A 20545-nucleotide genomic window follows, 5' to 3' on the forward strand; every position below is an offset into this window, starting at 1 on the left:
GGATGAGCGTCGGCGGGGAGGTAGGGGTAGGCGAGGTGATGGGAGAGGGAGAGACGCTTGACATCCCTTACTCATAGACCAAATCATAAATCCTCATGACAAATCTTGTAAGAGAGGTTCCTTTTCTACATCTAAGACACTTGGACTATCTCTTCCACTCTTGGAAGAGCCATGTCACCTCCATGGAGAGCTCCCTCAAATCTTCTCCTTCTTGAGGAGCATATTTCTCTTTCTGCTTATCTACGTAATTTTTGTAGTTGGCTTCAGCAATGGTTGCCCTTGCCAATTCTTCAGCTCTAAAAGCCCCTAATTGTTCTTCTACATTATCCACTTCAATGTCTAAATCTACCATAATAGATTGCATAGCAGAAACAGGCACAGAGTTAAGAACGGTAAAGGGAATACTAGAAGTGATACCTTGGATGGTGTCCCTGATGCTTGCTAGGGAAGAAGCTTTGTCAGCAGTAGAAATCCCATCCCTTGCAATTCTTGAGCTTGTCCAAGTGGCACCCACCACTTTCCTCTTCTTAGTCTTTCTAGCTTTTTTGGATTTAGAGGCCTACCACCCTTGCTCCCCTTCATCCATATAAGAATTTCTGCTTAGGACAGAGATGGTATCCATCAGGTCTTCTTCTTCTTGGGTATTCACTGCAGAAGACTCCAACCCCCTAACTAAACAATCCAAAATTACTCTGGTGTGTTCTGGACACATCCCCTGAAGACCCACCTCCTTGGGTAAATTCTAGGGGCAACAAAGACTCTTCTTAGGTCAACACACCAAGAGTTTCATTTTCCTGAACTTTAGTTGGTAGAGATAGAGAAGGTCACTTGCATTTATCCATTAGATACTTCCCATGAGCTCCATGGACAATAATCTAGTTCTCATTTGGCACCAGCCTTTCACTCTCTTTGGTAGGAATCCCTTTTGATTTCCCATCAACTTGCTTGTCCTCCTCAGTTTGATTCATAAGGTTGCTGATATCATGGTAATAATTCTAAGGAACATCATGGGTTATAGTTTCCACCACTTTAACACCTTCCACAATGATTTGACTCATGGTAAGCAGCCCTTTGGTGGGATGGAAGGCAGCTATTGGACTAGATAGAGAGAAATCACCTCCCAACATCTGGTGTGTACAACTGTCTTTCATCCCCACCTACATTGAGCCATCATGGCTAGAATCCATTTCCTTATCTATATCTTGCCAAACCTATTAAATTTCCCACTGCTCCTTTTAGATTTGTCCCCCTTTTTATTATCATCCTTGTCCCTATTTTGTGAGTCATCAGGCTTCCTAGGACTAGGACCTGGAGGACCACCCTTCCCCCCTTTGCCGAAACCATGGTGACCTATAGCTTTAAATTTGAGATTACAGCCTACTCCATTAAAGAAGACCTCAATATACCCTCTTTTGGCAGCAGGGTTCCTATATCTCCCTTGAACTCTTAGAGGATCATTTCTTATTAGGCTCAACTCATCTACCACCAAAGGTTCCACAACAAGAGTAACCAACTCCTTTGCAATTTCAACTTCTCTGACAATCCTAGGAACATTATGGATCTTGATCCAAATAGTGTGCAACATAGAAGAAGACGTAAGATCTAGAGAAGATTTCTCCAGTTTACCTTTTAACCCATATAGAGACATCTCAAAACATGAGAGCTTAGTCAAGGTGTCCAAAGAAGCATGGTTAGGAAACACCACAATGTATTCCTGTTTATCAATTTTTCTAACCTTGAAGTCTCATGTAGCTTTCACAAGATGTTTCAGTTCCTGATCCAATTTCTGCTCATTGGCTTCACCTTCCAAGACAGTAATCAATATGGTGGCTTGATTAATTTTACCCTTTGGCTCAGGTAAATCAAAAGCATAAAAACCTTGCCCCAGAATACCAAATCCATACATCATCAGCTTTTTACTAGCAAATTTGCAGTCAATAGCCATATGACCTTTATCTTTACGTTTGTAACAAACTAGCTTGTTTGTGCACTCATACTGATGATGACCCAAGCCTAAGCAACAAAAGCACTTGAGATCAGGAACATTGGATTTCATACCTTCATTGGTGATGGCAACTCCCTTGTCCCAAGCACTTTCTCTCCAACTCTCTTGTCCCTGAAGACGCTCATTGTGGTTCCAATTCCCTTGCTGAGAAGAGCTTCCTTATTGATTTGATGCCAACCTCTTTGTTGATTGTAACTATGGCCAGCCTCCAGCCTCCCTTGGTTGTAGGTTCTGTTGCCCGCACCTCTTTCACTCTCCCTGTCACCTGGTTCCACACCACACCCGCCATAGCCCTTAGTTCTTCTCCCTTTGTAGCCTAGGCGATCTGGATCCTCTTGGAACCGATTCCCCCATTGCAACTGCCACCTCAGATCTTGTTCCTAGTATAGATCTCTGCCCAATAGGTCATCTTGATCCATCCACTCCTCTTACTGGTGTTTCCCCACTAGCCGTGGCTGATCTCGGTTCGCCATCTCCCCTTCTGACACGACGCGCGCGAAGGATTTGGACAATGGAGGCAGATCAAGAAGAACCTTAACCCTATGAGCAGAGTGGCTACATCTATGGATGTCTTCCAAATGGGCAGGATAGCCTTTGCTCAGGTCCACACAACCCTTAGGTATCCAAATCCAATGTGGCCCGGTACAACAGGGCTTCTAGGAATGTCCAAATCTCTCATCCTGGGCTAGACCAAATTCATAACCGTCTTCTACCTCTCATGCCTGACCAGATTCCTCTCCAAGCTCCCGCTCAACTATGGCAGATTCAACCCCCCCCCTTTGAGCCATTCTATCCATAGAGACCTCCAACCGATCACACGCATCAGCAAGCTCCTTGAGCATAGGGTCATCCCTAAACAAATGTTGCTTAATGTCTTTAGTTAAGATCTCCCGAGCAATTTGCCTACCTCCCTTAGTAGTTGGACAATAACCTATGGGATCTATAATCCAAGCATCAAATCCTCTAGGCGCCATGGTCAAGCGACGATGGGCACCCTTACCCAATCTGTTGCTCTGAACAATCGAGAGCAAGGGATCCAACTCTCCTATCCCTCGCCCAAGCGAAAAAGCAGAGACTCCATGAACGATGTCCCAAGCAGAATCAATCCTAGAAGAGGAACCAGCTACTAATTTGCCACGAGCCGACAAACCTGAGTCAGCTCCCTTCTCTGGCCTGGAATTCTCTCCCGAGGGCACCACTTTCCCGAGTTGAATGATCTCCTCAATATTCACCGATCGCAATTGGTCATGACTCCATAGAGCCTCCTCCAATGAAGGTGGCATGGTATGGGGCTAGCTAATGAGGACATCACTCCTTCAGATGTACCCGTTGATCCTCCAATAGTCATGCAAGGTCCAATGACTCGGGCTCGAATGCGCCAACTCAATTTAGAGGTGAGCTCGTTCTTAAGCGATCCTTTTTATACTTTTGAGAATAGACTACTACCTAATGATGTTATCTTGCTTAGGAACATTGGAGAGGGTCATGAAGGACTTAGAGGATGTGGTGGAGGCAAAGATGACCAGCAAGGACGTCCAATAGGAACCGGAGGCCCGGTCCAATATGATTTCGAGTCTGCCTCGGCCTCCAGGACCAGTCTACCTTAAACTGGTCACCTAGGATGCATCTAGGACTCTGTTTTCGACAATCCACATATGGATAGAAAGCTAATTTGATAAGGAAGCCAATCCAAGTGGTCTCATGTCAAAATCTCTTCGGAATCAATGGGAATCGTCGAAACAAGTCAGCATCTAGAATCTGCCAGGGTGCTGTGACACCGTCTTTTAGTCCGTTGGACCGTGTATCGTGTATCGTGTTTGGGCCCATTAGGGGGCGCGTCCAGGGTAGGCGATGACCCTAAGACCTTTATAATCATACACCGCCTCTATCATTAAGTTTTGGGTTTTGCTTAGATTATTCTGTCAAGAACAGTTTCGCCATTCATCGGTTTGTGAGACCCCAACTTTGAGAGATTAATCATTCATCTGCAATTTGGTTGTGTTCTTTCTTATTCTTGCTTGTGTTCTTCATTGCACAGGTAGGGATTAGCCTTCTTGGCAAGGTCAACCTGGTCTAAGACTCGGTTGATAACCAGAGGAGCTGTGGTGCTAAGATTGCAGGGTTTGATCTTTTGATCTGAAGCCGGATCGGTGTGTCATTCTCCGCCACAACGATAGTTACCACCACCTGACAGAAGATCGGGATCCCCATTCCCATTAAGTGGTATCAAAGCTAAGGTATACCATTCAGGTTCACATTTATTCCCTAGTTTGAGTGTTTCGCATTCGTCCCACAGTCCAGTGCCACACTCGTTTTTCCTGTCCTAGAACCTTCCGCGCCATAGCCTTTGCATATTTCAGTTTCAGAGTCCGTCGTGCTGAGTTTGTGTCCTAGTCAAGCTCTTGTTGCTGGTTAGGTCATGTTAGAGTCCAGTTCGTGTGTTTTCCCCCATCGTTTCCATCAAATCTTTGCTGTTATGACCAGTTTTGTGCACATTGTTCCCGTTTTGTCCTCTAATTCAGAGCCAATTCTTAAAACTGGTCTAGTTTTCTCATACGAACTCCGATTTCGATGTTCCATATATCAAAATCGATCAGAAAACAATTTTGGATCCATCCATCCCTACTTTGTTAGGGTTCAAAAATTTTAAATTGGTCAAAAAGTGGTCACAAGATCCTCTTTTCGTGGTCATAAGGTTTTTGTCAATTTTGAGCAAGTTTTCTGAAAATTCCACAGGCCACGTCTTACACTTGTTTGAGCTCATATTTTCTGTGGTTACTTCTTTTGTGCTCCTAAGTAAAGGAAAATATAAAAAAAGTCAAAATTTCCCAAAAAACAACGACAGCCCAAAAAATAGAAAAAAAAGAGAGGGGCAAAAGAGGAACAATATCTAGAGGAGCATATAGAGAAGATCAAAGTGAGCTGTGTTAGCGTGTGCTGTCTGGTTCCTTGTTTGTGTTGCTGTTTCCATCCACCATACTTGTTTTTCACACACCTGTCATCTTTCTATCCACCATACTTTTGTCACACGCCTGGTACTTGGAACATTTTAGACTAGCAACGAGAACAAGTACTTTAGACTATAATTCAGCATTACTTTCTGTTACTGACTTGCATGCCAGATATACATATTACTCTTTGTTTGTCTTCCAAGCTCCACAAATTCTTCAGATCAGTACAGAAAAAGGGCTTTGCAATCTCGGTACCACTACCTCATAGGTATCACAAACCAGCCGCCGGTTGTACCACCCACTGCTTGCGTTGGTAAGAACTTTGTAAGAGCTTGGTAAGACGCTTCCACTTGTTGTGAAAAGTGACACCACTGCAATCACGTAGTCATTTGGTAGGGATAACTTTCACCGTTTGTTCCTGTTTTTGTGTTTACCATGGCAGGAGATGAACAGACTGGAGATAACAATCCTAAGGGTTTCAACGAGTGTGTCAGCCAAGAGCAACTACAAGCTATTGTTGAGGATGCCCAAAAAAGAATGAATGAGGCCGTTAGGAAGGCTGTCACTGACACACTCATTGAACTCAACATTGGCAACAGCATGGAGAGATTGGACAAATGAATTTTCACGCTAACTGACAAGGTTACTGAGTTGGAAACCTTGGTGGCGGTCAACAACAATGACATCTCCGGCAGCAACACCATGGTCTCTTGCCAGAAGACACAGTGCATGATGCCGCTGGAAACATAGATCGAGCAGCCTTTCGACAAGCAAGATTACGACGACGTCTTCGCCGCAACACGACAGGTATGGGTGGTGTCTACCACCATCAAGGTAATAATCATTGTATACCCGATGATCCTTATGCTAAGATTAAGTTCACAGTACCATCTTTTTGGGTCATTATGATGCTGAGGGATATCTTGATTGGGAGATGATAGTAGAACAAAAGTTTAGTGCCCACCTTGTGCCTGAGCATCATAGAGTTTGTCAAGCTACTAGTGAGTTTAAGGATTTTACCATTATTTGGTGGAATGGGCTAGCTGCACAGGATGCTTTACCTGGTACATGGGAAGAACTTAAGGTAGCTATGCATGATCGCTTTGTTCATCCTTCTTATCATAGAGACTTGCGTAAGAAATTGATGCGTTTAGAACAAGGAGATAAATCTATATAGGATTACTATGGTGAGCTCCAAAAGGGATTGATGTGCTATAGTGTTGTAGAGGGAAACAAAGATGCCATTTGTCGTTTTTATTCGGGTTTGAGGCATGAGATTCAGGACATTGTTGATTATAAAGAATTTAACACTATCAACCAGTTGTTTCAGTTTGCTATGCTTGCAGAAAAGGAATTGCATGGGTGTGAACAGCAGAGCAAGAGCAAGGTCAGCACCCCACATACATGCCATGCTCGGCACCATCTTCGGGGCTGACCAAGCCAACCACTTTTCGGGTGCCTCCACCAAAGAGCAAGCGACCAACAGCCTCTGGAGTTTCTGCTACACCTAAGGCACCTCCCACACAACCTTCAGATTCAAGTAAAAATTCTTTGTAGGTGCCTCCCAAGAGTTCCTCATCTGTTGCATCGGCGGGGCGCACTTCGGGCATTCAGTGCCACCGCAGCCATGGCATTGGCCATGTGCAGAAGGACTGCCCAAGTCAGCAGGCATATATTGCTACAGAAGATGGTTACATCAGCACCTCTGACATTGAGGATGAAGAAGACCAAGATGCAGATGAGGAGGACGGTGAAGTCCTTGGTGATGAGGCCACGGTGGCCTATAGGAGCATCATTGTACATCGGGTGCTTAGCTCACAAGTCCAGCAACCTAAGAAGCTACAACGCCATAACTTGTTCTAGATTTTCTTCGTCATCAGCGATCGTTGTGCATGTATCATTATTGATGGAGGTAGCTGCAATAATTTGGTGAGTTCTGATTTGGTCAAGAAGCTTGGCTTGACCACACGCCCACACCCACATCCATACCATATTCAGTGGCTAAATGATTTAGGTAAAGCAAAGGTAACACAAACTTGCAGAGTATCATTTTCTATTGGTTCTTATGCTGATTCTGTTGATTGTGATGTGGTACCTATGCAAGCTTGTTCACTCTTATTGGGTCGTCCTTGGGAACATGACAATGATGCTTCACACCATGGTAGAAGTAATAAATACACTTTTGTGCATAAAGGAAAGAAAATTACTTTGGTACCTTTGACCCCTGCTCAAATTGTACAAGCTGATAGAGAACGCGCTGCTAGTTTGAATGATGTCCAATCTAAAAATTAGCAAGTTGCTAATTCTATTTTCCCACCTAAAAAGGATAAGTCTACATCTATTTCTAAGGCTGAGGGGATTAAATTGAAGGGTGGTGTTATGCTTGCAACAAAATGTGACTTTACTGAAATTTCTGATGATGATATTTGCTATGCTTTGGTATGCAAACGAGCTATGTTTTCGCTTGATGATATTGTTAGCTCGGTGCCTCCTGCTGTCACTAACCTTTTGTGGGAGTATGAGGACATTTTGCAGCTGAGATACCCCCGGGGCTGCCACCTATGAGAGGAATAGAGCATCAAATTGATTTGATTCTGGGAGCAACCTTGCCCAACCGTGCTGCCTATCGAACCAATCTCAAGGAGACTAAGGAAATTTAGCGGCAAGTCCAAGACCTTTTGGACCACGGGTATGTACATGAAAGCCTTAGTCCTTGTGCCATTCCTGTACTTTTGGTTCCTAAGAAAGACGGAACTTGGCGTATGTGTGTTGATTGTAGAGCCATCAATAATATTACTATTCGGTATCATCATCCTATTCCTAGGCTAGACGACATGCTTGATGAGTTGTGTGGTTCTATAATTTTTACTAAGATTGACTTGCGAAGTGGCTACCACCAGATTAGAATAAAACTTGGAGATGAATGGAAAACTACGTTTAAAACCAAATTCGGGTTGTATGAGTGGTTAGTTATGCCTTTTGGTTTGACAAATGCACCTAGCACTTTCATGCGCTTAATGAATGAGGTTTTAAGAGCTTTTATTGGTCATTTTGTGCTAGTTTACTTAGATGATATATTGATTTACAGCAAGTCTTTTGATGAACATATGGATCACTTACGTGTTGTTTTTAATGCTTTACGTGATGCACGTTTATTTGGTAACCTTGAGAAGTGCATCTTTTGCACAGATCGAGTTTCTTTTCTTAGCTATGTTGTAACTCCATAGGGAATTGAGGTGGACGAGATGAAAATTAAAGCCATAAAGAGCTGGCTGGTTCCCCCAAACCGTCACACAGGTGAGGAGTTTTCTTGGCCTTGCAGGATTCTACCACCGCTTCGTCAAAGATTTTAGCACCATTGCTGCCCCGTTGCATGAGTTGACGAAGAAAGGAGTGGTGTTCTATTGGGGAAAGGCACATGAGGAGTCCTTTGACACTTTGAAGAACAAGCTTACACACGCACCATTGTTGTAACTTCCAAACTTTGGTAAGACTTTTGAGCTAGAATGTGATGCTAGTGGAGTTGGCATTGGAGGTGTTTTGATGCAAGATGGTAAACCCATTGCTTACTTTAGTGAAAAATTGCATGACCCTGTTCTTAATTATTCCACGTACGATAAGGAATTGTATGCACTTGTTCGTTCTTTAGAGACGTGGCATCATTATTTGTGGCCTAAAGAATTTGTTATTCATTCTGATCATGAATCGCTTAAGTATCTTCGCTCTCAAAATAATCTGAATCGTAGGCATGCTAAATGGGTTGAATTTATTGAATCTTTTTCTTATATTATCAAACACAAGAAAGGGAAGGATAATGTGATTGTTGATGCTTTGTCTAGAAGATATACATTGTTGTCCCAACTTGATTGTCGGATTTTTGGTCTTCAATCAATTAAAGAACAATATGCGCTTGATCCTGATTTGAACGATGTGTTGCTTAATTGTAGAGAGGGACGTACATGGAATAAGTTTATGATCAATAATGGGTTTTTGTTTAGAGCTAACCGCCTATGTATTCCAGTTGGTTCCGTTCATCTTTTGTTGTTGCAGGAGGCACATGGAGGCGGATTGACGGGACATTTTGGTGCCAAGAAGACAGAGGAGGTGCTGTCCACACACTTCTTTTGGCCAAGGATGAGACGAGATGTAGAGCGGTACGTGGCTCGGTGTGCTACATGTCAAAAAGCTAAGTCGTGGTTGAACCCACATGGTTTGTATATGCCTCTTCCTGTTCCTTCTATTCCTTGGGCTGATATATCTATGGATTTTGTGTTGGGTTTGCCAAGGACTAAGAGGGGGAGGGATAGTATTTTTGTGGTGGTTGATCGTTTTTCTAAGATGGCATATTTTATTCCTTGTCATAAGAGCGACGATGATGTTCATATTGCTGACCTTTTCTTTCAAGAAATTGTTCGCTTGCATGGTATGCCTTCTACTATTGTTTCAGATCACGACGTAAAATTCTTGAGTCATTTTTGGCGCACGTTGTGGAATAAATTGAGGACCAAGCTGCTGTTTTCTACAACATGTCATCCCCAAACTGATAGCGCAAACTGAGGTTGTGAATCGAACATTGTCCACCATGTTGAGAGCAATTTTGAAGCGCAATTTGAAGATGTGGGAAGAGTGTTTGCCGCATGTCGAGTTTGCATATAACAGGGCGGAACATTCCACCATCAAGGTAAGTCCTTTTCAGGTAGTGTATGGTTTTAACCCCCGTGCTCCTATTGATCTTTTGCCTTTGCCTACCACTGAGAGAATACATAGCGATGCTAGAGAGTGTGCTGATTTTATTCGTAAGTTGCACGAAACAACTAAAGCAAATATTGAAAGAATGAATGAAAAGTATAGAATTGCTGGTAGTAAAGGTAGAAAAGAGATTAAACTTAAACTGGGTGATTTGGTTTGGTTACATTTGAGAAAAGATAGATTTCCTGAGCTGCGTAAGTCTAAATTAATGCCAAGAGCAGCTGGTCCTTATAAGATAATTGAGAAAATAAATAATAATGCCTATAAACTTGAGTTGCCACCCGAGTTCGGGGTTAGTCCTACCTTTAACATTACAGATTTGAAACCTTATTTGGGAGAAGAAGATGAGCTTGAGTCGAGGACGACTCCATTTCAAGAGGGGGAGGATGATGACATCACTCCTTCGGATGTACCCGCTGATCCTCCAACAGTCATGCAAGGTCCAATGACCCGGACTCGAATGCGCCAACTCAATTTAGAGGTGAGCTCGTTCTTAAATGATCATTTTTATACTTTTGAGAATAGACTACTACCTAATGATGTTATCTTGCTTAGGAACATTGGAGAAGGTCATGAAGGACTTAGAGGACGTGGTGGAGGCGAAGATGACCAGCAAGGACGTCCAACAGGAACCAGAGGCCCGGTCCAACATGATTTCGAGCCTGTCTCAGCCTCCAGGACCAATCTGCCTTAAACTGGTCACCCAGGACGTATCTGGACTCCGTTTTCGACGATCCACATATGGATGGAAAGATAATTTGATAAGGAAGCCAATCCAAGTAGTCTCACATCAAAAGCTCTTCGGAATCAACGGGAATCGTCGAAACAAGTCAGCGTCCAGAATCTGCCAGGGTGCTGCGACACCGTCTTTTGGTCCGTTGGACCGTGTATCGTGTTTGGGCCCATTAGGAGGCGCGTCCAGGGTAGGCGACGACCCTAAGACCTTTATAATCATACGCCAGTCGCTGTCATTAGGTTTTGGGTTTTTCTTAGATTATTCTGTCAAGAACAGTTTCGCCGTTCATCGGTTTGTAAGACCCCAACTTTGAGAGATTAATCATCCATCTGTAATTTGGTTGTGTTCTTTCTTGTTCTTGCTTGTGTTCTTCGTTGCGCAGGCAGGGATTAGCCTTCTTGACGAGGTCAACCTGGTCCGAGACTCGGTTGATAACCAGAGGAGCTGTGGTGCTAAGATTGTAGGGTTCGATCTTTCGATCTGAAGCCAGATCGGTGTGTCATTCTCCGCCACAACTATAGTTACCACCACCTGACGGAAGATCGAGATCCCCGTTCCCATTACTAGCAGACCCCAGCGAGCCCGAAGCGCGCCCCACCTGCGACACTCTTGTATGTGGGAGCGGCTCCGTCGCCGGAGTCCTCGTCCCCCTCCCAATCTCCGGTCGTCGGCAATTACTGTGGTTGGTGCTATCATGTTGACAATTATTGTGGCCTTCTGTGAATTTATCTCTTCTTGTGCTTTCTATTTATCAAGGTGATTTTTGTTGCGAACTGAAAAAGCCCTTGGTAGCACATCATAGACCTTTTGCCTTAGTCATTCGGATGCATAAACACCTACCATTAACACATTACTAAATCTGAGGCACCTTTCTAACTAAAGTATTAGTTAACTAACTATTCTTGCAACAGGATGAGCACATAAGTTTCACTAATGTACAACAGTCCCCCACATAAATACCAAAATCAACCATTGCAACAACAGTTACAAAAGGCGAATATCAACTACCCATAAGGAATATCCTCTTTGTTGTTCACAAGAAAACTAAACAGTTCCTCTAAGCCACATGAAACAATTAAAATCCCTATGATTTAGGGTGAAATGTGAATCCATAGCTGAGCAGTTGCGAATGCATTACTTGAAGTTCATAGCCATATCCTTAACAGCACCACTGGACCATCATTATCCCCAGTTAAGACCTAAGAGGACTAGAATATTGCCATAGCATTGCACCATAAAAGCAAAACAATCTATTGGAAAAAAAATTTTTGCAGTTGTGCATGGAGCTCTAAAATCGATTGTAGAAGAAATGTGAATCAATGGCTGAGCAGTTGCAGAAGCTTTCTTAGGAGTATATGCATTACTTGAAGTCTATAGTAATATGCTTAGCAGCAACCCTGGCCCATCATTATCCCTAGTGAAGACTTAAGAGGACCACAACATTAGCCATAGCATTGCAGCATAGAAGCAAAACATACCAAGCAATGCTAAAGGTGGGACTAGTACCCGCGAGCTCGCGCACATCACCGCATCCACATCCAGTCGGCACCACTACAGAAATGGCAAACTCGTTAGCCCGAAGGAGACTCTAGGCTTAAGGTCAACGCACGGAGCGGTGGCTGGCTTGAGGTGTGGATGAGGCATGAGGGTGAGGACCAATGACGACGGTCATGATGGTGTGAGGGAGGCCAGATCGCTGGGATTCCCGCAGCCACTACTCAGGTTGAACAGGTGAGACCAACAAGTGGCAGGACAAGGCCACGCCCGCCACGGCCGAACACCACCTCCCCAAAGATCCAGCTGCGCTCCTCTGTCTGTGCGGGAGCGGGGCAATTGGGTAGACTCTAGACTGCAGGTTTGTTTCTCGAAGGTTCAGTGCGTTTTGCAAAAGTACATGGATATAGGTGTCTATGAGCCACCAATGCCCCGAATTCTCTCATGCGAGAACACAAGTTTCAGTAAACCTAATTTGTGGTCCATTGTCTTGCCTGGCTGCCCTGGGCTCTCATTTTGTACCATGGTGACATGACTTTAGGATAGACTTCCTCTTAATGAATACGTTAACTTTATATTGAACATACTTCCTCTTAATGAATACGAGCTCGGAACCTTATATAAAACAAACACAGGTGCCAGGGGCTTGGTCAGGGTGGCACTTCACAGTGCAAGACCAGCCGATAGAGGCCCATGTGTGTAACACAGAAATGCATTGCTCAGGCAGAAACACAATCTTCAGTCTTTAGTCCTCACAGTACCAGCGTTACATTGGATACTGAGAACAATACCGACATGGTAGCATTATGAAATTTGGCCACACGAGGACACGACTAACATTTAGTTTCAAGCAGTAGCATCATGTATTTACAGATGGGCATCACCCAGCGCTAGGCCGGCCAGATGCCTGCTGTAAGAGATTCAGCACGTTGTAACCGAGCATTCATGTACAAATGCTAATTCTCAAATGGGAGATTATCAGTGGCCGGCATCCTATTCAGACATAAGCAGTGATGGCAGGAGTCTCTGTGGATGCAGAATCAAACGAGTAAGTTCACCTGTCATCACAATTACATTTATATATGACATGGCCAAGAGTAGATTTACCTTGAGCACGTGTCATACTTAATTATCCTTGGCATCGAAAATGTCTTTCTGGTCAGGCTTGCTCTCTTCTGGCTTTCCATGTGTTGCTTCCTCTAGCAATGTCTTATTCTCTTTTGACACAGCTTCCAATTTCTTCTTGAGCCTTCGAATTTCTTTGACATAGTTGTGGAGCCGATCAATGACTAAAGCAAGGAATAAGGAGTATCCTGAAAGAATGCAATGTTGTGAATAAAAATTGCTAGCGAAACTGCACAAATGGTGTAATAGAACATCAAATACTTTGCTGTGATTTTTTTTCATTGTGACATATTGAAAGGCAGTAGTATGTATCCCAAAACTTTAATCTGAATTAGACAAACTAGGCGATCTAAATGATCAAGAAAGCGAGAAAATCACAAGACAAACTTGCAAATTTTCCAGGAGCAAAGCATTAAGTACATGAGGAAGTACATAGATTGAATAAAGTCTTTATTTGACTGATTCATGGAAGATACCTTTACCTTAGTTTTTTACTTGACCATGCTACTTCTGTCTTTACAGTGTTAAATAAGTTAGCATATATGAGAGCACAAAAAAACTAGTCTTGCGGTGGTAAGACAACCCCCGAGCATTGTGTGATAGGGAAGACCTTCTCACGCAGGTCAAAAAAAAACCCCGAACCCCTGGCCCACCCTTACATAGCGACACCATAACCCTTGTGAGTGCGACCAACGACCTAGGTCCGTGCTTAAACCTATGCTTTGGCATGGGATTTTTTTTTAACCCCAACCTGAAATTTGCTGCCATAGGGAGTCAAACCAGGACATGAGAAGTGCTACTAGAGCCATCTAACCAACTCAACTTGAGGCCCGTTCACGATATGACAGCACATACCAACTTAATCTCTAAATGGCTACTGAGTGAAATATGAAAAAAAAAATCAACAAACCTAAAGATGATAAAAAACTACATACGACGCAAATATCAAGGAAAGGTAACCCAAAAACTTTCCAAACTCATTAATTCTATAGTTAGCACAAAAACAGTTGTAAGAAATAATGCCATAATGATATGTAAAAAAATTTTGAACCTCCACAGTCTCTTCTACAATTTTTGTAGGGCTTGGGATCCAACCATACTAGGACCCTTAGTCTTTGGATGTCAAACAAAGAAGCTATGTTTACGCATACTCAGGAATCAGGATCGATCTCAACTGAACAACAAACAACTATAGAATTAAGAACACAAACACAAATGATCTGCATCACCAAATAAGAAATGGATGTGGGAAGAAGACACCATTTAGGATTCATAAACAAATAATCAACGCAACCATATCCTGAGACAATTTTTGTCCATTTTCTGCTCTAACCAAAGATGAGGTCTCTATGAACATCCGTAAGATCATTTGTATCTCTATAATTAAGCCACAACTGAAGATACAGAGTGCAGTTAGGAGAACATAAGGGCACAACAGGAAGAAGGTTACTTATTTTTGTATTTCTTGACATGTTCAAACGATCTGCCACACGCTCAATATTGAATTCGATGGCAGAAAAAGGGTACTGTGCCATCAAAAACTTTCCATGCCAAATAACGCTTCTGTCAATTGTTTATACACCCATACTGGAATAAGAAATGATTATTAACACCTTAAGTGAAAGGCAACTGGGCAAACCCAAATTTTATTCCATTATTTATGAAACCATTTTTTTTTAATATACTCAATGTGAAACTCTTCAGAATTTTAATTTCTCCAATGTTTGACTTTGCATGATACAGAGGTCTCTAGAACAAAATGATTTATGTTATGAAAGCACACTAAGATACAGAACAAGATAACATAGTATTAAAGTTATATAGAGCATAGTATTTCATGAATGAAAACGTTGCTGATAAATGAGACAGCCTCAGTTCATTGGTGCCTCGAGATGCTGTGATACATATTTTTCATCCCGAGGACCTGTTTGGATAGGAGGTTCCAAACTGAAATCCTATAGTTAGTTGAAGTGGAACCAAGTCCTATAAGTTACTGGAGCCAACCAGGTATCAACCCTGAGGTCAGTTATTAGTTCACACAGCACAGTAAATGTGACAGACCTATTTCATAGGTGCTTCATGATGACGAGACATGTGTATTCATAATATGGACTGTTTGGATTAAAATTCAAATTCCTATAAAACTGAATCATAAAAGTTCATGGAGCAAACTCCTCATCAGACAGGGGACGAAATTAAATAGAAGAGGCTTTAACCTGAGCTCAACTCACTATCACAGAGTGCAAACTAAGGTACTAAACCCATCATCCTGGTACCTAGTAGAAACTAATTCTCGCGTCACCATGACACCCATGAATCAGATTTGAGTTCCGCACTCCTTTGTACATTAATAACAGAGGGATATGTTTGTCCGTTCTCCTAATCCTCATAAATTTCAGAATTTGATTTGACACTAAGTACACGTGCCTTCACAGTGAACATGAATTCCGGCAGTAAGCAATTGGCGAATTCCCCGGGGCAATTCTTTGGCAGCAAGCAATCGGCAAATTCGCGAATTCCCCAGGGCAATTCTTTTTTATGCATGGATGGAGATAGAAGATTACGGGCAAAGATATCCATTTAGATGGGGGTAGTAAATAAGAAAGAATTAAAAAAAGAAAAATAAAATAGACATATAAATAAGAAAGTCCCCTAAACTGAAAGAGTTCGCGTGCCTGGTGACAAATAATTTAATGAAAGGCGTGCGAATTAAGTCTCTTAATAGGTGAGGCACGCGAAATTGGTGTCAAATTCTGAAATTTCCCTCCTTACACATGGACTCTCTGACATTTTAAGTTCACAACCACCGGCACACGGCATCAGGACGATCGAACAAATTGATTAGAGAGAGAAAGGAGGGTGAATGAATTCAACCAAGATTCCAGAGACGCTTGCGTTCGTACCCATGAGCGAGGCCTCGAGGAGGTGTCGCGCAAGAAGGACCTGGTCGGTGGGAGTGAGCCCCACGACCCCGGCGCCGTCGAGCTCCCCCTCGGTGTGGCCGCGGATCTTGGCCATGCTGTGGAGGCTGGATGCGAGCACGACAAGCACGGTGGCCGCGATGGTGCGCACCATGACGGGCCCGCGGCCCTGCTTGAGGCGGTCGAGCGCGAGCACGGCCAGCCTCCGCAGCGGCGTCTTGAAGAGTAGTGTCGCCGCCACGGCGCCCTCCGCCGCTAGCAGCGTGAAGAGGAGCTGTATCATCGCGCCGCGGCGTGGGGGGAAGGACGGGGAGGAGGAACCGAGGAACGTAGGAACAGAGGAGGGTTGGTGGGGCTTGATGGGTCGAGTTCCCCTTTCTTGACGCCAGTCGCCGTAGAGGTGCCTTGCCGCTGGCTCCGGGGAACCAGAATGCCGCTGGACCGCGTGCCGGGGATGGTCAAGGACAACGTGCCGGGGCGGTATTCTTCCGAATCCCGAGTATAGATGTCCAAGCCGGCCCAACATGGCACGGGTCCATGCGGCACGGCCCGATAAGGCTCGGCTCGGGCCAGCACGTCATGTCGTGCTTCTTAGGGCTACGGGTCTAGCCTTCGGTCTAGGCACAGATCAGGACGCCCTAGCCCGACCAGTCGGGGTGTGGAGACGACAAGACGGGGAAGTCATGAGGGAGGAGTGGGGCTACGCCTGGGAATGGATCGTGTAAACCCAAGGGCTAAAAAGCCCCCAACTCACGGGCCTACTTTTACGAATTGTCAATGGGCCATGTATACAATAGGGTTGAGTTGGATTGGATTGGCCCATAAAAGGGGCTGGGCTGTTGCCATGGGCCGAGTCAGTGGAAGGATCGTTGGAAGAGGATCCTGGAAACGGATTCTGCCCTTTGCATCTCCCTCGAGGGGCTGGGCGGGTCCTTAGGAGCTGAGAGGCAGCGGCGGCGCGGGTTTAGGAATCGGCGGCGGCGCGGGTTGAGGAGTCGGGGCGGCGGCGGCAGCGATTCATCGAGCCCCATCTCATCTCCATCTGTTGCCAGGATCCATCCTCCGGTGCGCAGCGCGCCTCTCCACCGCCAAGCCAGCCGAGGTCTCCGCGCCCGTGCCATCCAAGAAGAAGCCCTCCTCGTCCTCCAATAGCAAGAAGAAGAAGAAGCCCAAGGCCCTCCTACGCCCACACCTCCGCTGCTAGTTGTGCCCACTGTCCGATCGATCCTACCACTCCAGAGAGCCCGCACGAAGGTGTGTTGACTTCTTGGCCGCTGAATAAGTCAGCTCGGCTGCTTCTTTGCCCCTATTGCTTCCCGTGCTTTAGTTATTTCTAGATTCTAGATGCAAATCCGACTGCTTGAAGCTGAAATAATTTGATGAGTAAACTGGTGCTAGTATTTCGAGATAGAAATTTTTCATTTTTTGCTCGTGGTGAATGGTATGATTCAGAAAGAAAATTGTTGATATTAGTTTATCTCAATTGCTCTGGTGCATGTGGATGAGTGAATCTTTCATATACAAACACAAAAATTATAGTGGCTATGCTTTTCTATCCTGCAATCTGGAGTGGATTAACTATATTGGTTTAGGTTTCCATAGCGCCCTTTCCGATTTTGGGTTCTGTCAGTCCTAGGGAGACAGTTAGAAACAGTTTTCTGTTGGAGAAATACTTGTTGTACAATTGTTTCTCTGGTGTAAAGCAATATTGTTTTTCGGCATAGCTGGATTTGGTTGATTGATCATGTCTTGAGTTTACAGTTCAGGCCTTCATAAAAGCAAGGTATATTTTATTTCTCAGATAGCCGCTCTGATATGTTTGATCATGTTGATAGCTTCTTAGGATGATCTAGGTGTAGATTAGAGGGTGAATCCAGCACTAGTTGATTTAAAAAACAATCTTGAACATGAATCGGGAGAGGGAGACAGAGAAAAAGAGAGAGACACATACCTTCGGGGTTGGCAGAGGAGATAGAGGAGGAGGCACGGTAGAGTCCAGAGGACGGGGCGCTGCCGGCGGGGCTTCCCGTCACTTATAGCGCTGCCCATGATCGGAGGGGCCTTCTAGGGTTACTTCGGTGGGGTCAGTGGTGGCGTCGAACCTCGTGTCTAGCGCCTCGGTCCCCACATCTCTCTTATAACGTTGTGTGATAGGGGCCCGCCGACCAGTGGTCGGTAGTGTGTCTCCGATCAGGACGCGGTCAAGAGGTCCGACTCAGTCGTTGGACTGAGTCGGATGAGATCAATCCTAACATTCTCCCCCTTGATCTCACCTTATGACTTAAACTTAACTTACTTATTTTATCTTGTTCCCATTCCATCACAGATTAATGCATAGAGTGTGCCTCATCGTCACGGTCAGTTGCCATTAGACTTAACAGCTACAATGCACCTCTCTGTTTTGAAACAGATACTCAACTAGGCCCTTAGTATCCAGAAATAATAGGCTTTCCCATAAACACATATCGACTATGTGTTCTCTGAACGCACTGGGTGGTTAGCCTTTGGTAAGCGGATCCGTAAGTACTTACTCAGGTACTTATGTGCTCAATGCTTTCAAAATGATTCTGGATTTTCTCCTTTACAACATATAACTTAGTGTCAATGTGTTTGGCAGCGCACTTGACTTGTTGTCTTAGGAGTTAACTTACTTTAAATGGTTATTGCTGTTGTCTACCATTGTTAAATCCAGGTACAAATTCCTTTAACCTCCTTTTGTCCTGTTCCTTAAGCCTCATGTCAAGCTATAATATGGTATGCATCACTGATGACACCATAATTGTTTCTTTGGAGCTTTTCCACAATAATACTCCAACTACTGAGTGTTAGCAACTGCTGTGGATTTCACTACACATCTCGCCAAGACTTAACTTTTGTACCCTCAACTATTTGAGAGCACTTCTTTCTAACTCAGCATGAGGCCTATGATACTTTGCAAAATTACAAGACATTCTCAACTCTATTCCAGTGATCTATATCTTGACTGGACTTCTACCAAAATATCATGGATACGTAAACTACGTCAGGGTAAGTTCTTACTTGTACTTGTACACACATCAAGCTTCCAACAGCTGAAGCATATAGAACCATATTCATTTGATCGATCTCATATCGGTTCCTGGAACACTTAAAGTTCTCAAATCTATTACCCTTTACTATTGGAGCATGCATAGGTTTACTCGCATGCATACTTTACTTCTTTAGAATCTTTTCTAAGTATGACTTTGCGATAGTTTTAATACCCCATTTTCTTCTATATCGGTGAATTTCAATTCATAGAACTAATGACTGCTTCACCAAGATCATTCACATTGAAACTTGAGGACAAAACTTCTTCTCCAATGACAGATTAACATCACTACTAATGAGTAGAATGTCATCTATTCACAGGATGTGGAAAATGAATTTTCCATTCTTGATCCTCGCATAAACGCTATTGTCCTTCTCATTTTCTTTAAAACTCAAACTTTCTTATAGTTTCATCAACTTCAAATACTAATGTCTAGAGACGTACTTTTAACCCATAAATGGATTTCTACAGGCGGCATCCCATATGTTCTTTTTCTTCCATGACAAAACCTTTTAGGGTTGTGCCATGTAAACGTTTTTCATACAAATTCCCGTTAAGTAATGTCGTCTTTACTTCCATCTGATGTAACTCTAAATCTTAATGTGCCAATAACACCATTTCGATTCTAAAGAATCCTTGCATGAGATTGGAGAGAAAACTCTCATCGTAATCTATTCATCCTCTTTGCTTAAAGCCTTTTGCTACAAGCCGTGCTTTATATCTCTCTATATTCCCTTTGAAGTCACATTTTGTCTTATAGACCCATTAAAAGCCTACTGTTTTGGCTCCCTTAGGAATTACTTCTAAGTCCCAAATATCGTTGGTATTCATCGAATTCATTTTAACTTTATATCTTTCTACATTCCCTTTAGGAGTCATATTTTATCTTGTAGACCCATTAACAACCCACTATTTTGTCTCCATTAGGGATTACTTCTAAGTCTCAAACATCGTTGGTATTCATTGAATTCATTTCAGCTTCCATAGCTTCTTTCCATTTAAACGAGTAAACGCTTCTCATGGCTTCTTCAAATGAGGTGGGATCTTCTCTATTTGAATTTTTTACTAACATAGACTTCATAGTCATCAGAAAAACTGGTTTACTAATTCTTTGAGACCTTCTGGGGCCTCAGCTACTGGCACTTTCATATGGGGCTATTGTTGCTCTTCATTGCCAAGAGGCAATTGATTCTATAGGCTCCTGTATTACAAGATCCTTGTTAACATTATTCATCTTCTTCGAAGAGCCAACAACATGTGTTGTATTAATCATATAACATCAACAGGTATTGAGAAACTTGTTGCTCCTGAGTCACTGGAGTGGGCACGCAGTCCCTCTTGTCTTTAAGTCTTAGGTCTCTACATACCATGCTCCCCCAGATCTTCCTATCTTTTCTAAAGATAGTATATCTTCAAATATCTTATTTTGGGTTTAATCTGTCAAAACCTCATATGGTGCTTTAAGCACCACCTTAACATCTTTGAGGCTGACTA

The 20545-nt window shown here is 43.5% G+C and overlaps 1 protein-coding gene across 2 annotated transcripts in view; it reads right to left on the minus strand.

Moving 5' to 3' along the window:
- Positions 1-12663: 12663 nt before the first annotated feature.
- Positions 12664-20545, minus strand: part of LOC136521455 (uncharacterized) — a 178945-nt gene continuing 171063 nt past the window's right edge. Inside the window, exons 2-4 of one of the 2 annotated variants that reach the window (XM_066515200.1) lie at positions 15964-16336; positions 13043-13248; positions 12664-12961 (exon numbers count right to left, since the gene is read on the minus strand). In XM_066515200.1, the coding sequence (XP_066371297.1) occupies positions 13061-13248; positions 15964-16264 (489 nt within the window). In that variant the 5' untranslated portion in view covers positions 16265-16336 and the 3' untranslated portion in view covers positions 12664-12961; positions 13043-13060. Of the gene's footprint in view, positions 12962-13042; positions 13249-15963; positions 16426-20545 lie in introns of those variants that run through there. The other variant, XM_066515199.1, reaches the window with a different exon arrangement.

Source organism: Miscanthus floridulus, chromosome 18 (assembly GCF_019320115.1).
Source record: "Miscanthus floridulus cultivar M001 chromosome 18, ASM1932011v1, whole genome shotgun sequence".
Classification (NCBI taxonomy): Eukaryota; Viridiplantae; Streptophyta; class Magnoliopsida; order Poales; family Poaceae; genus Miscanthus; species Miscanthus floridulus.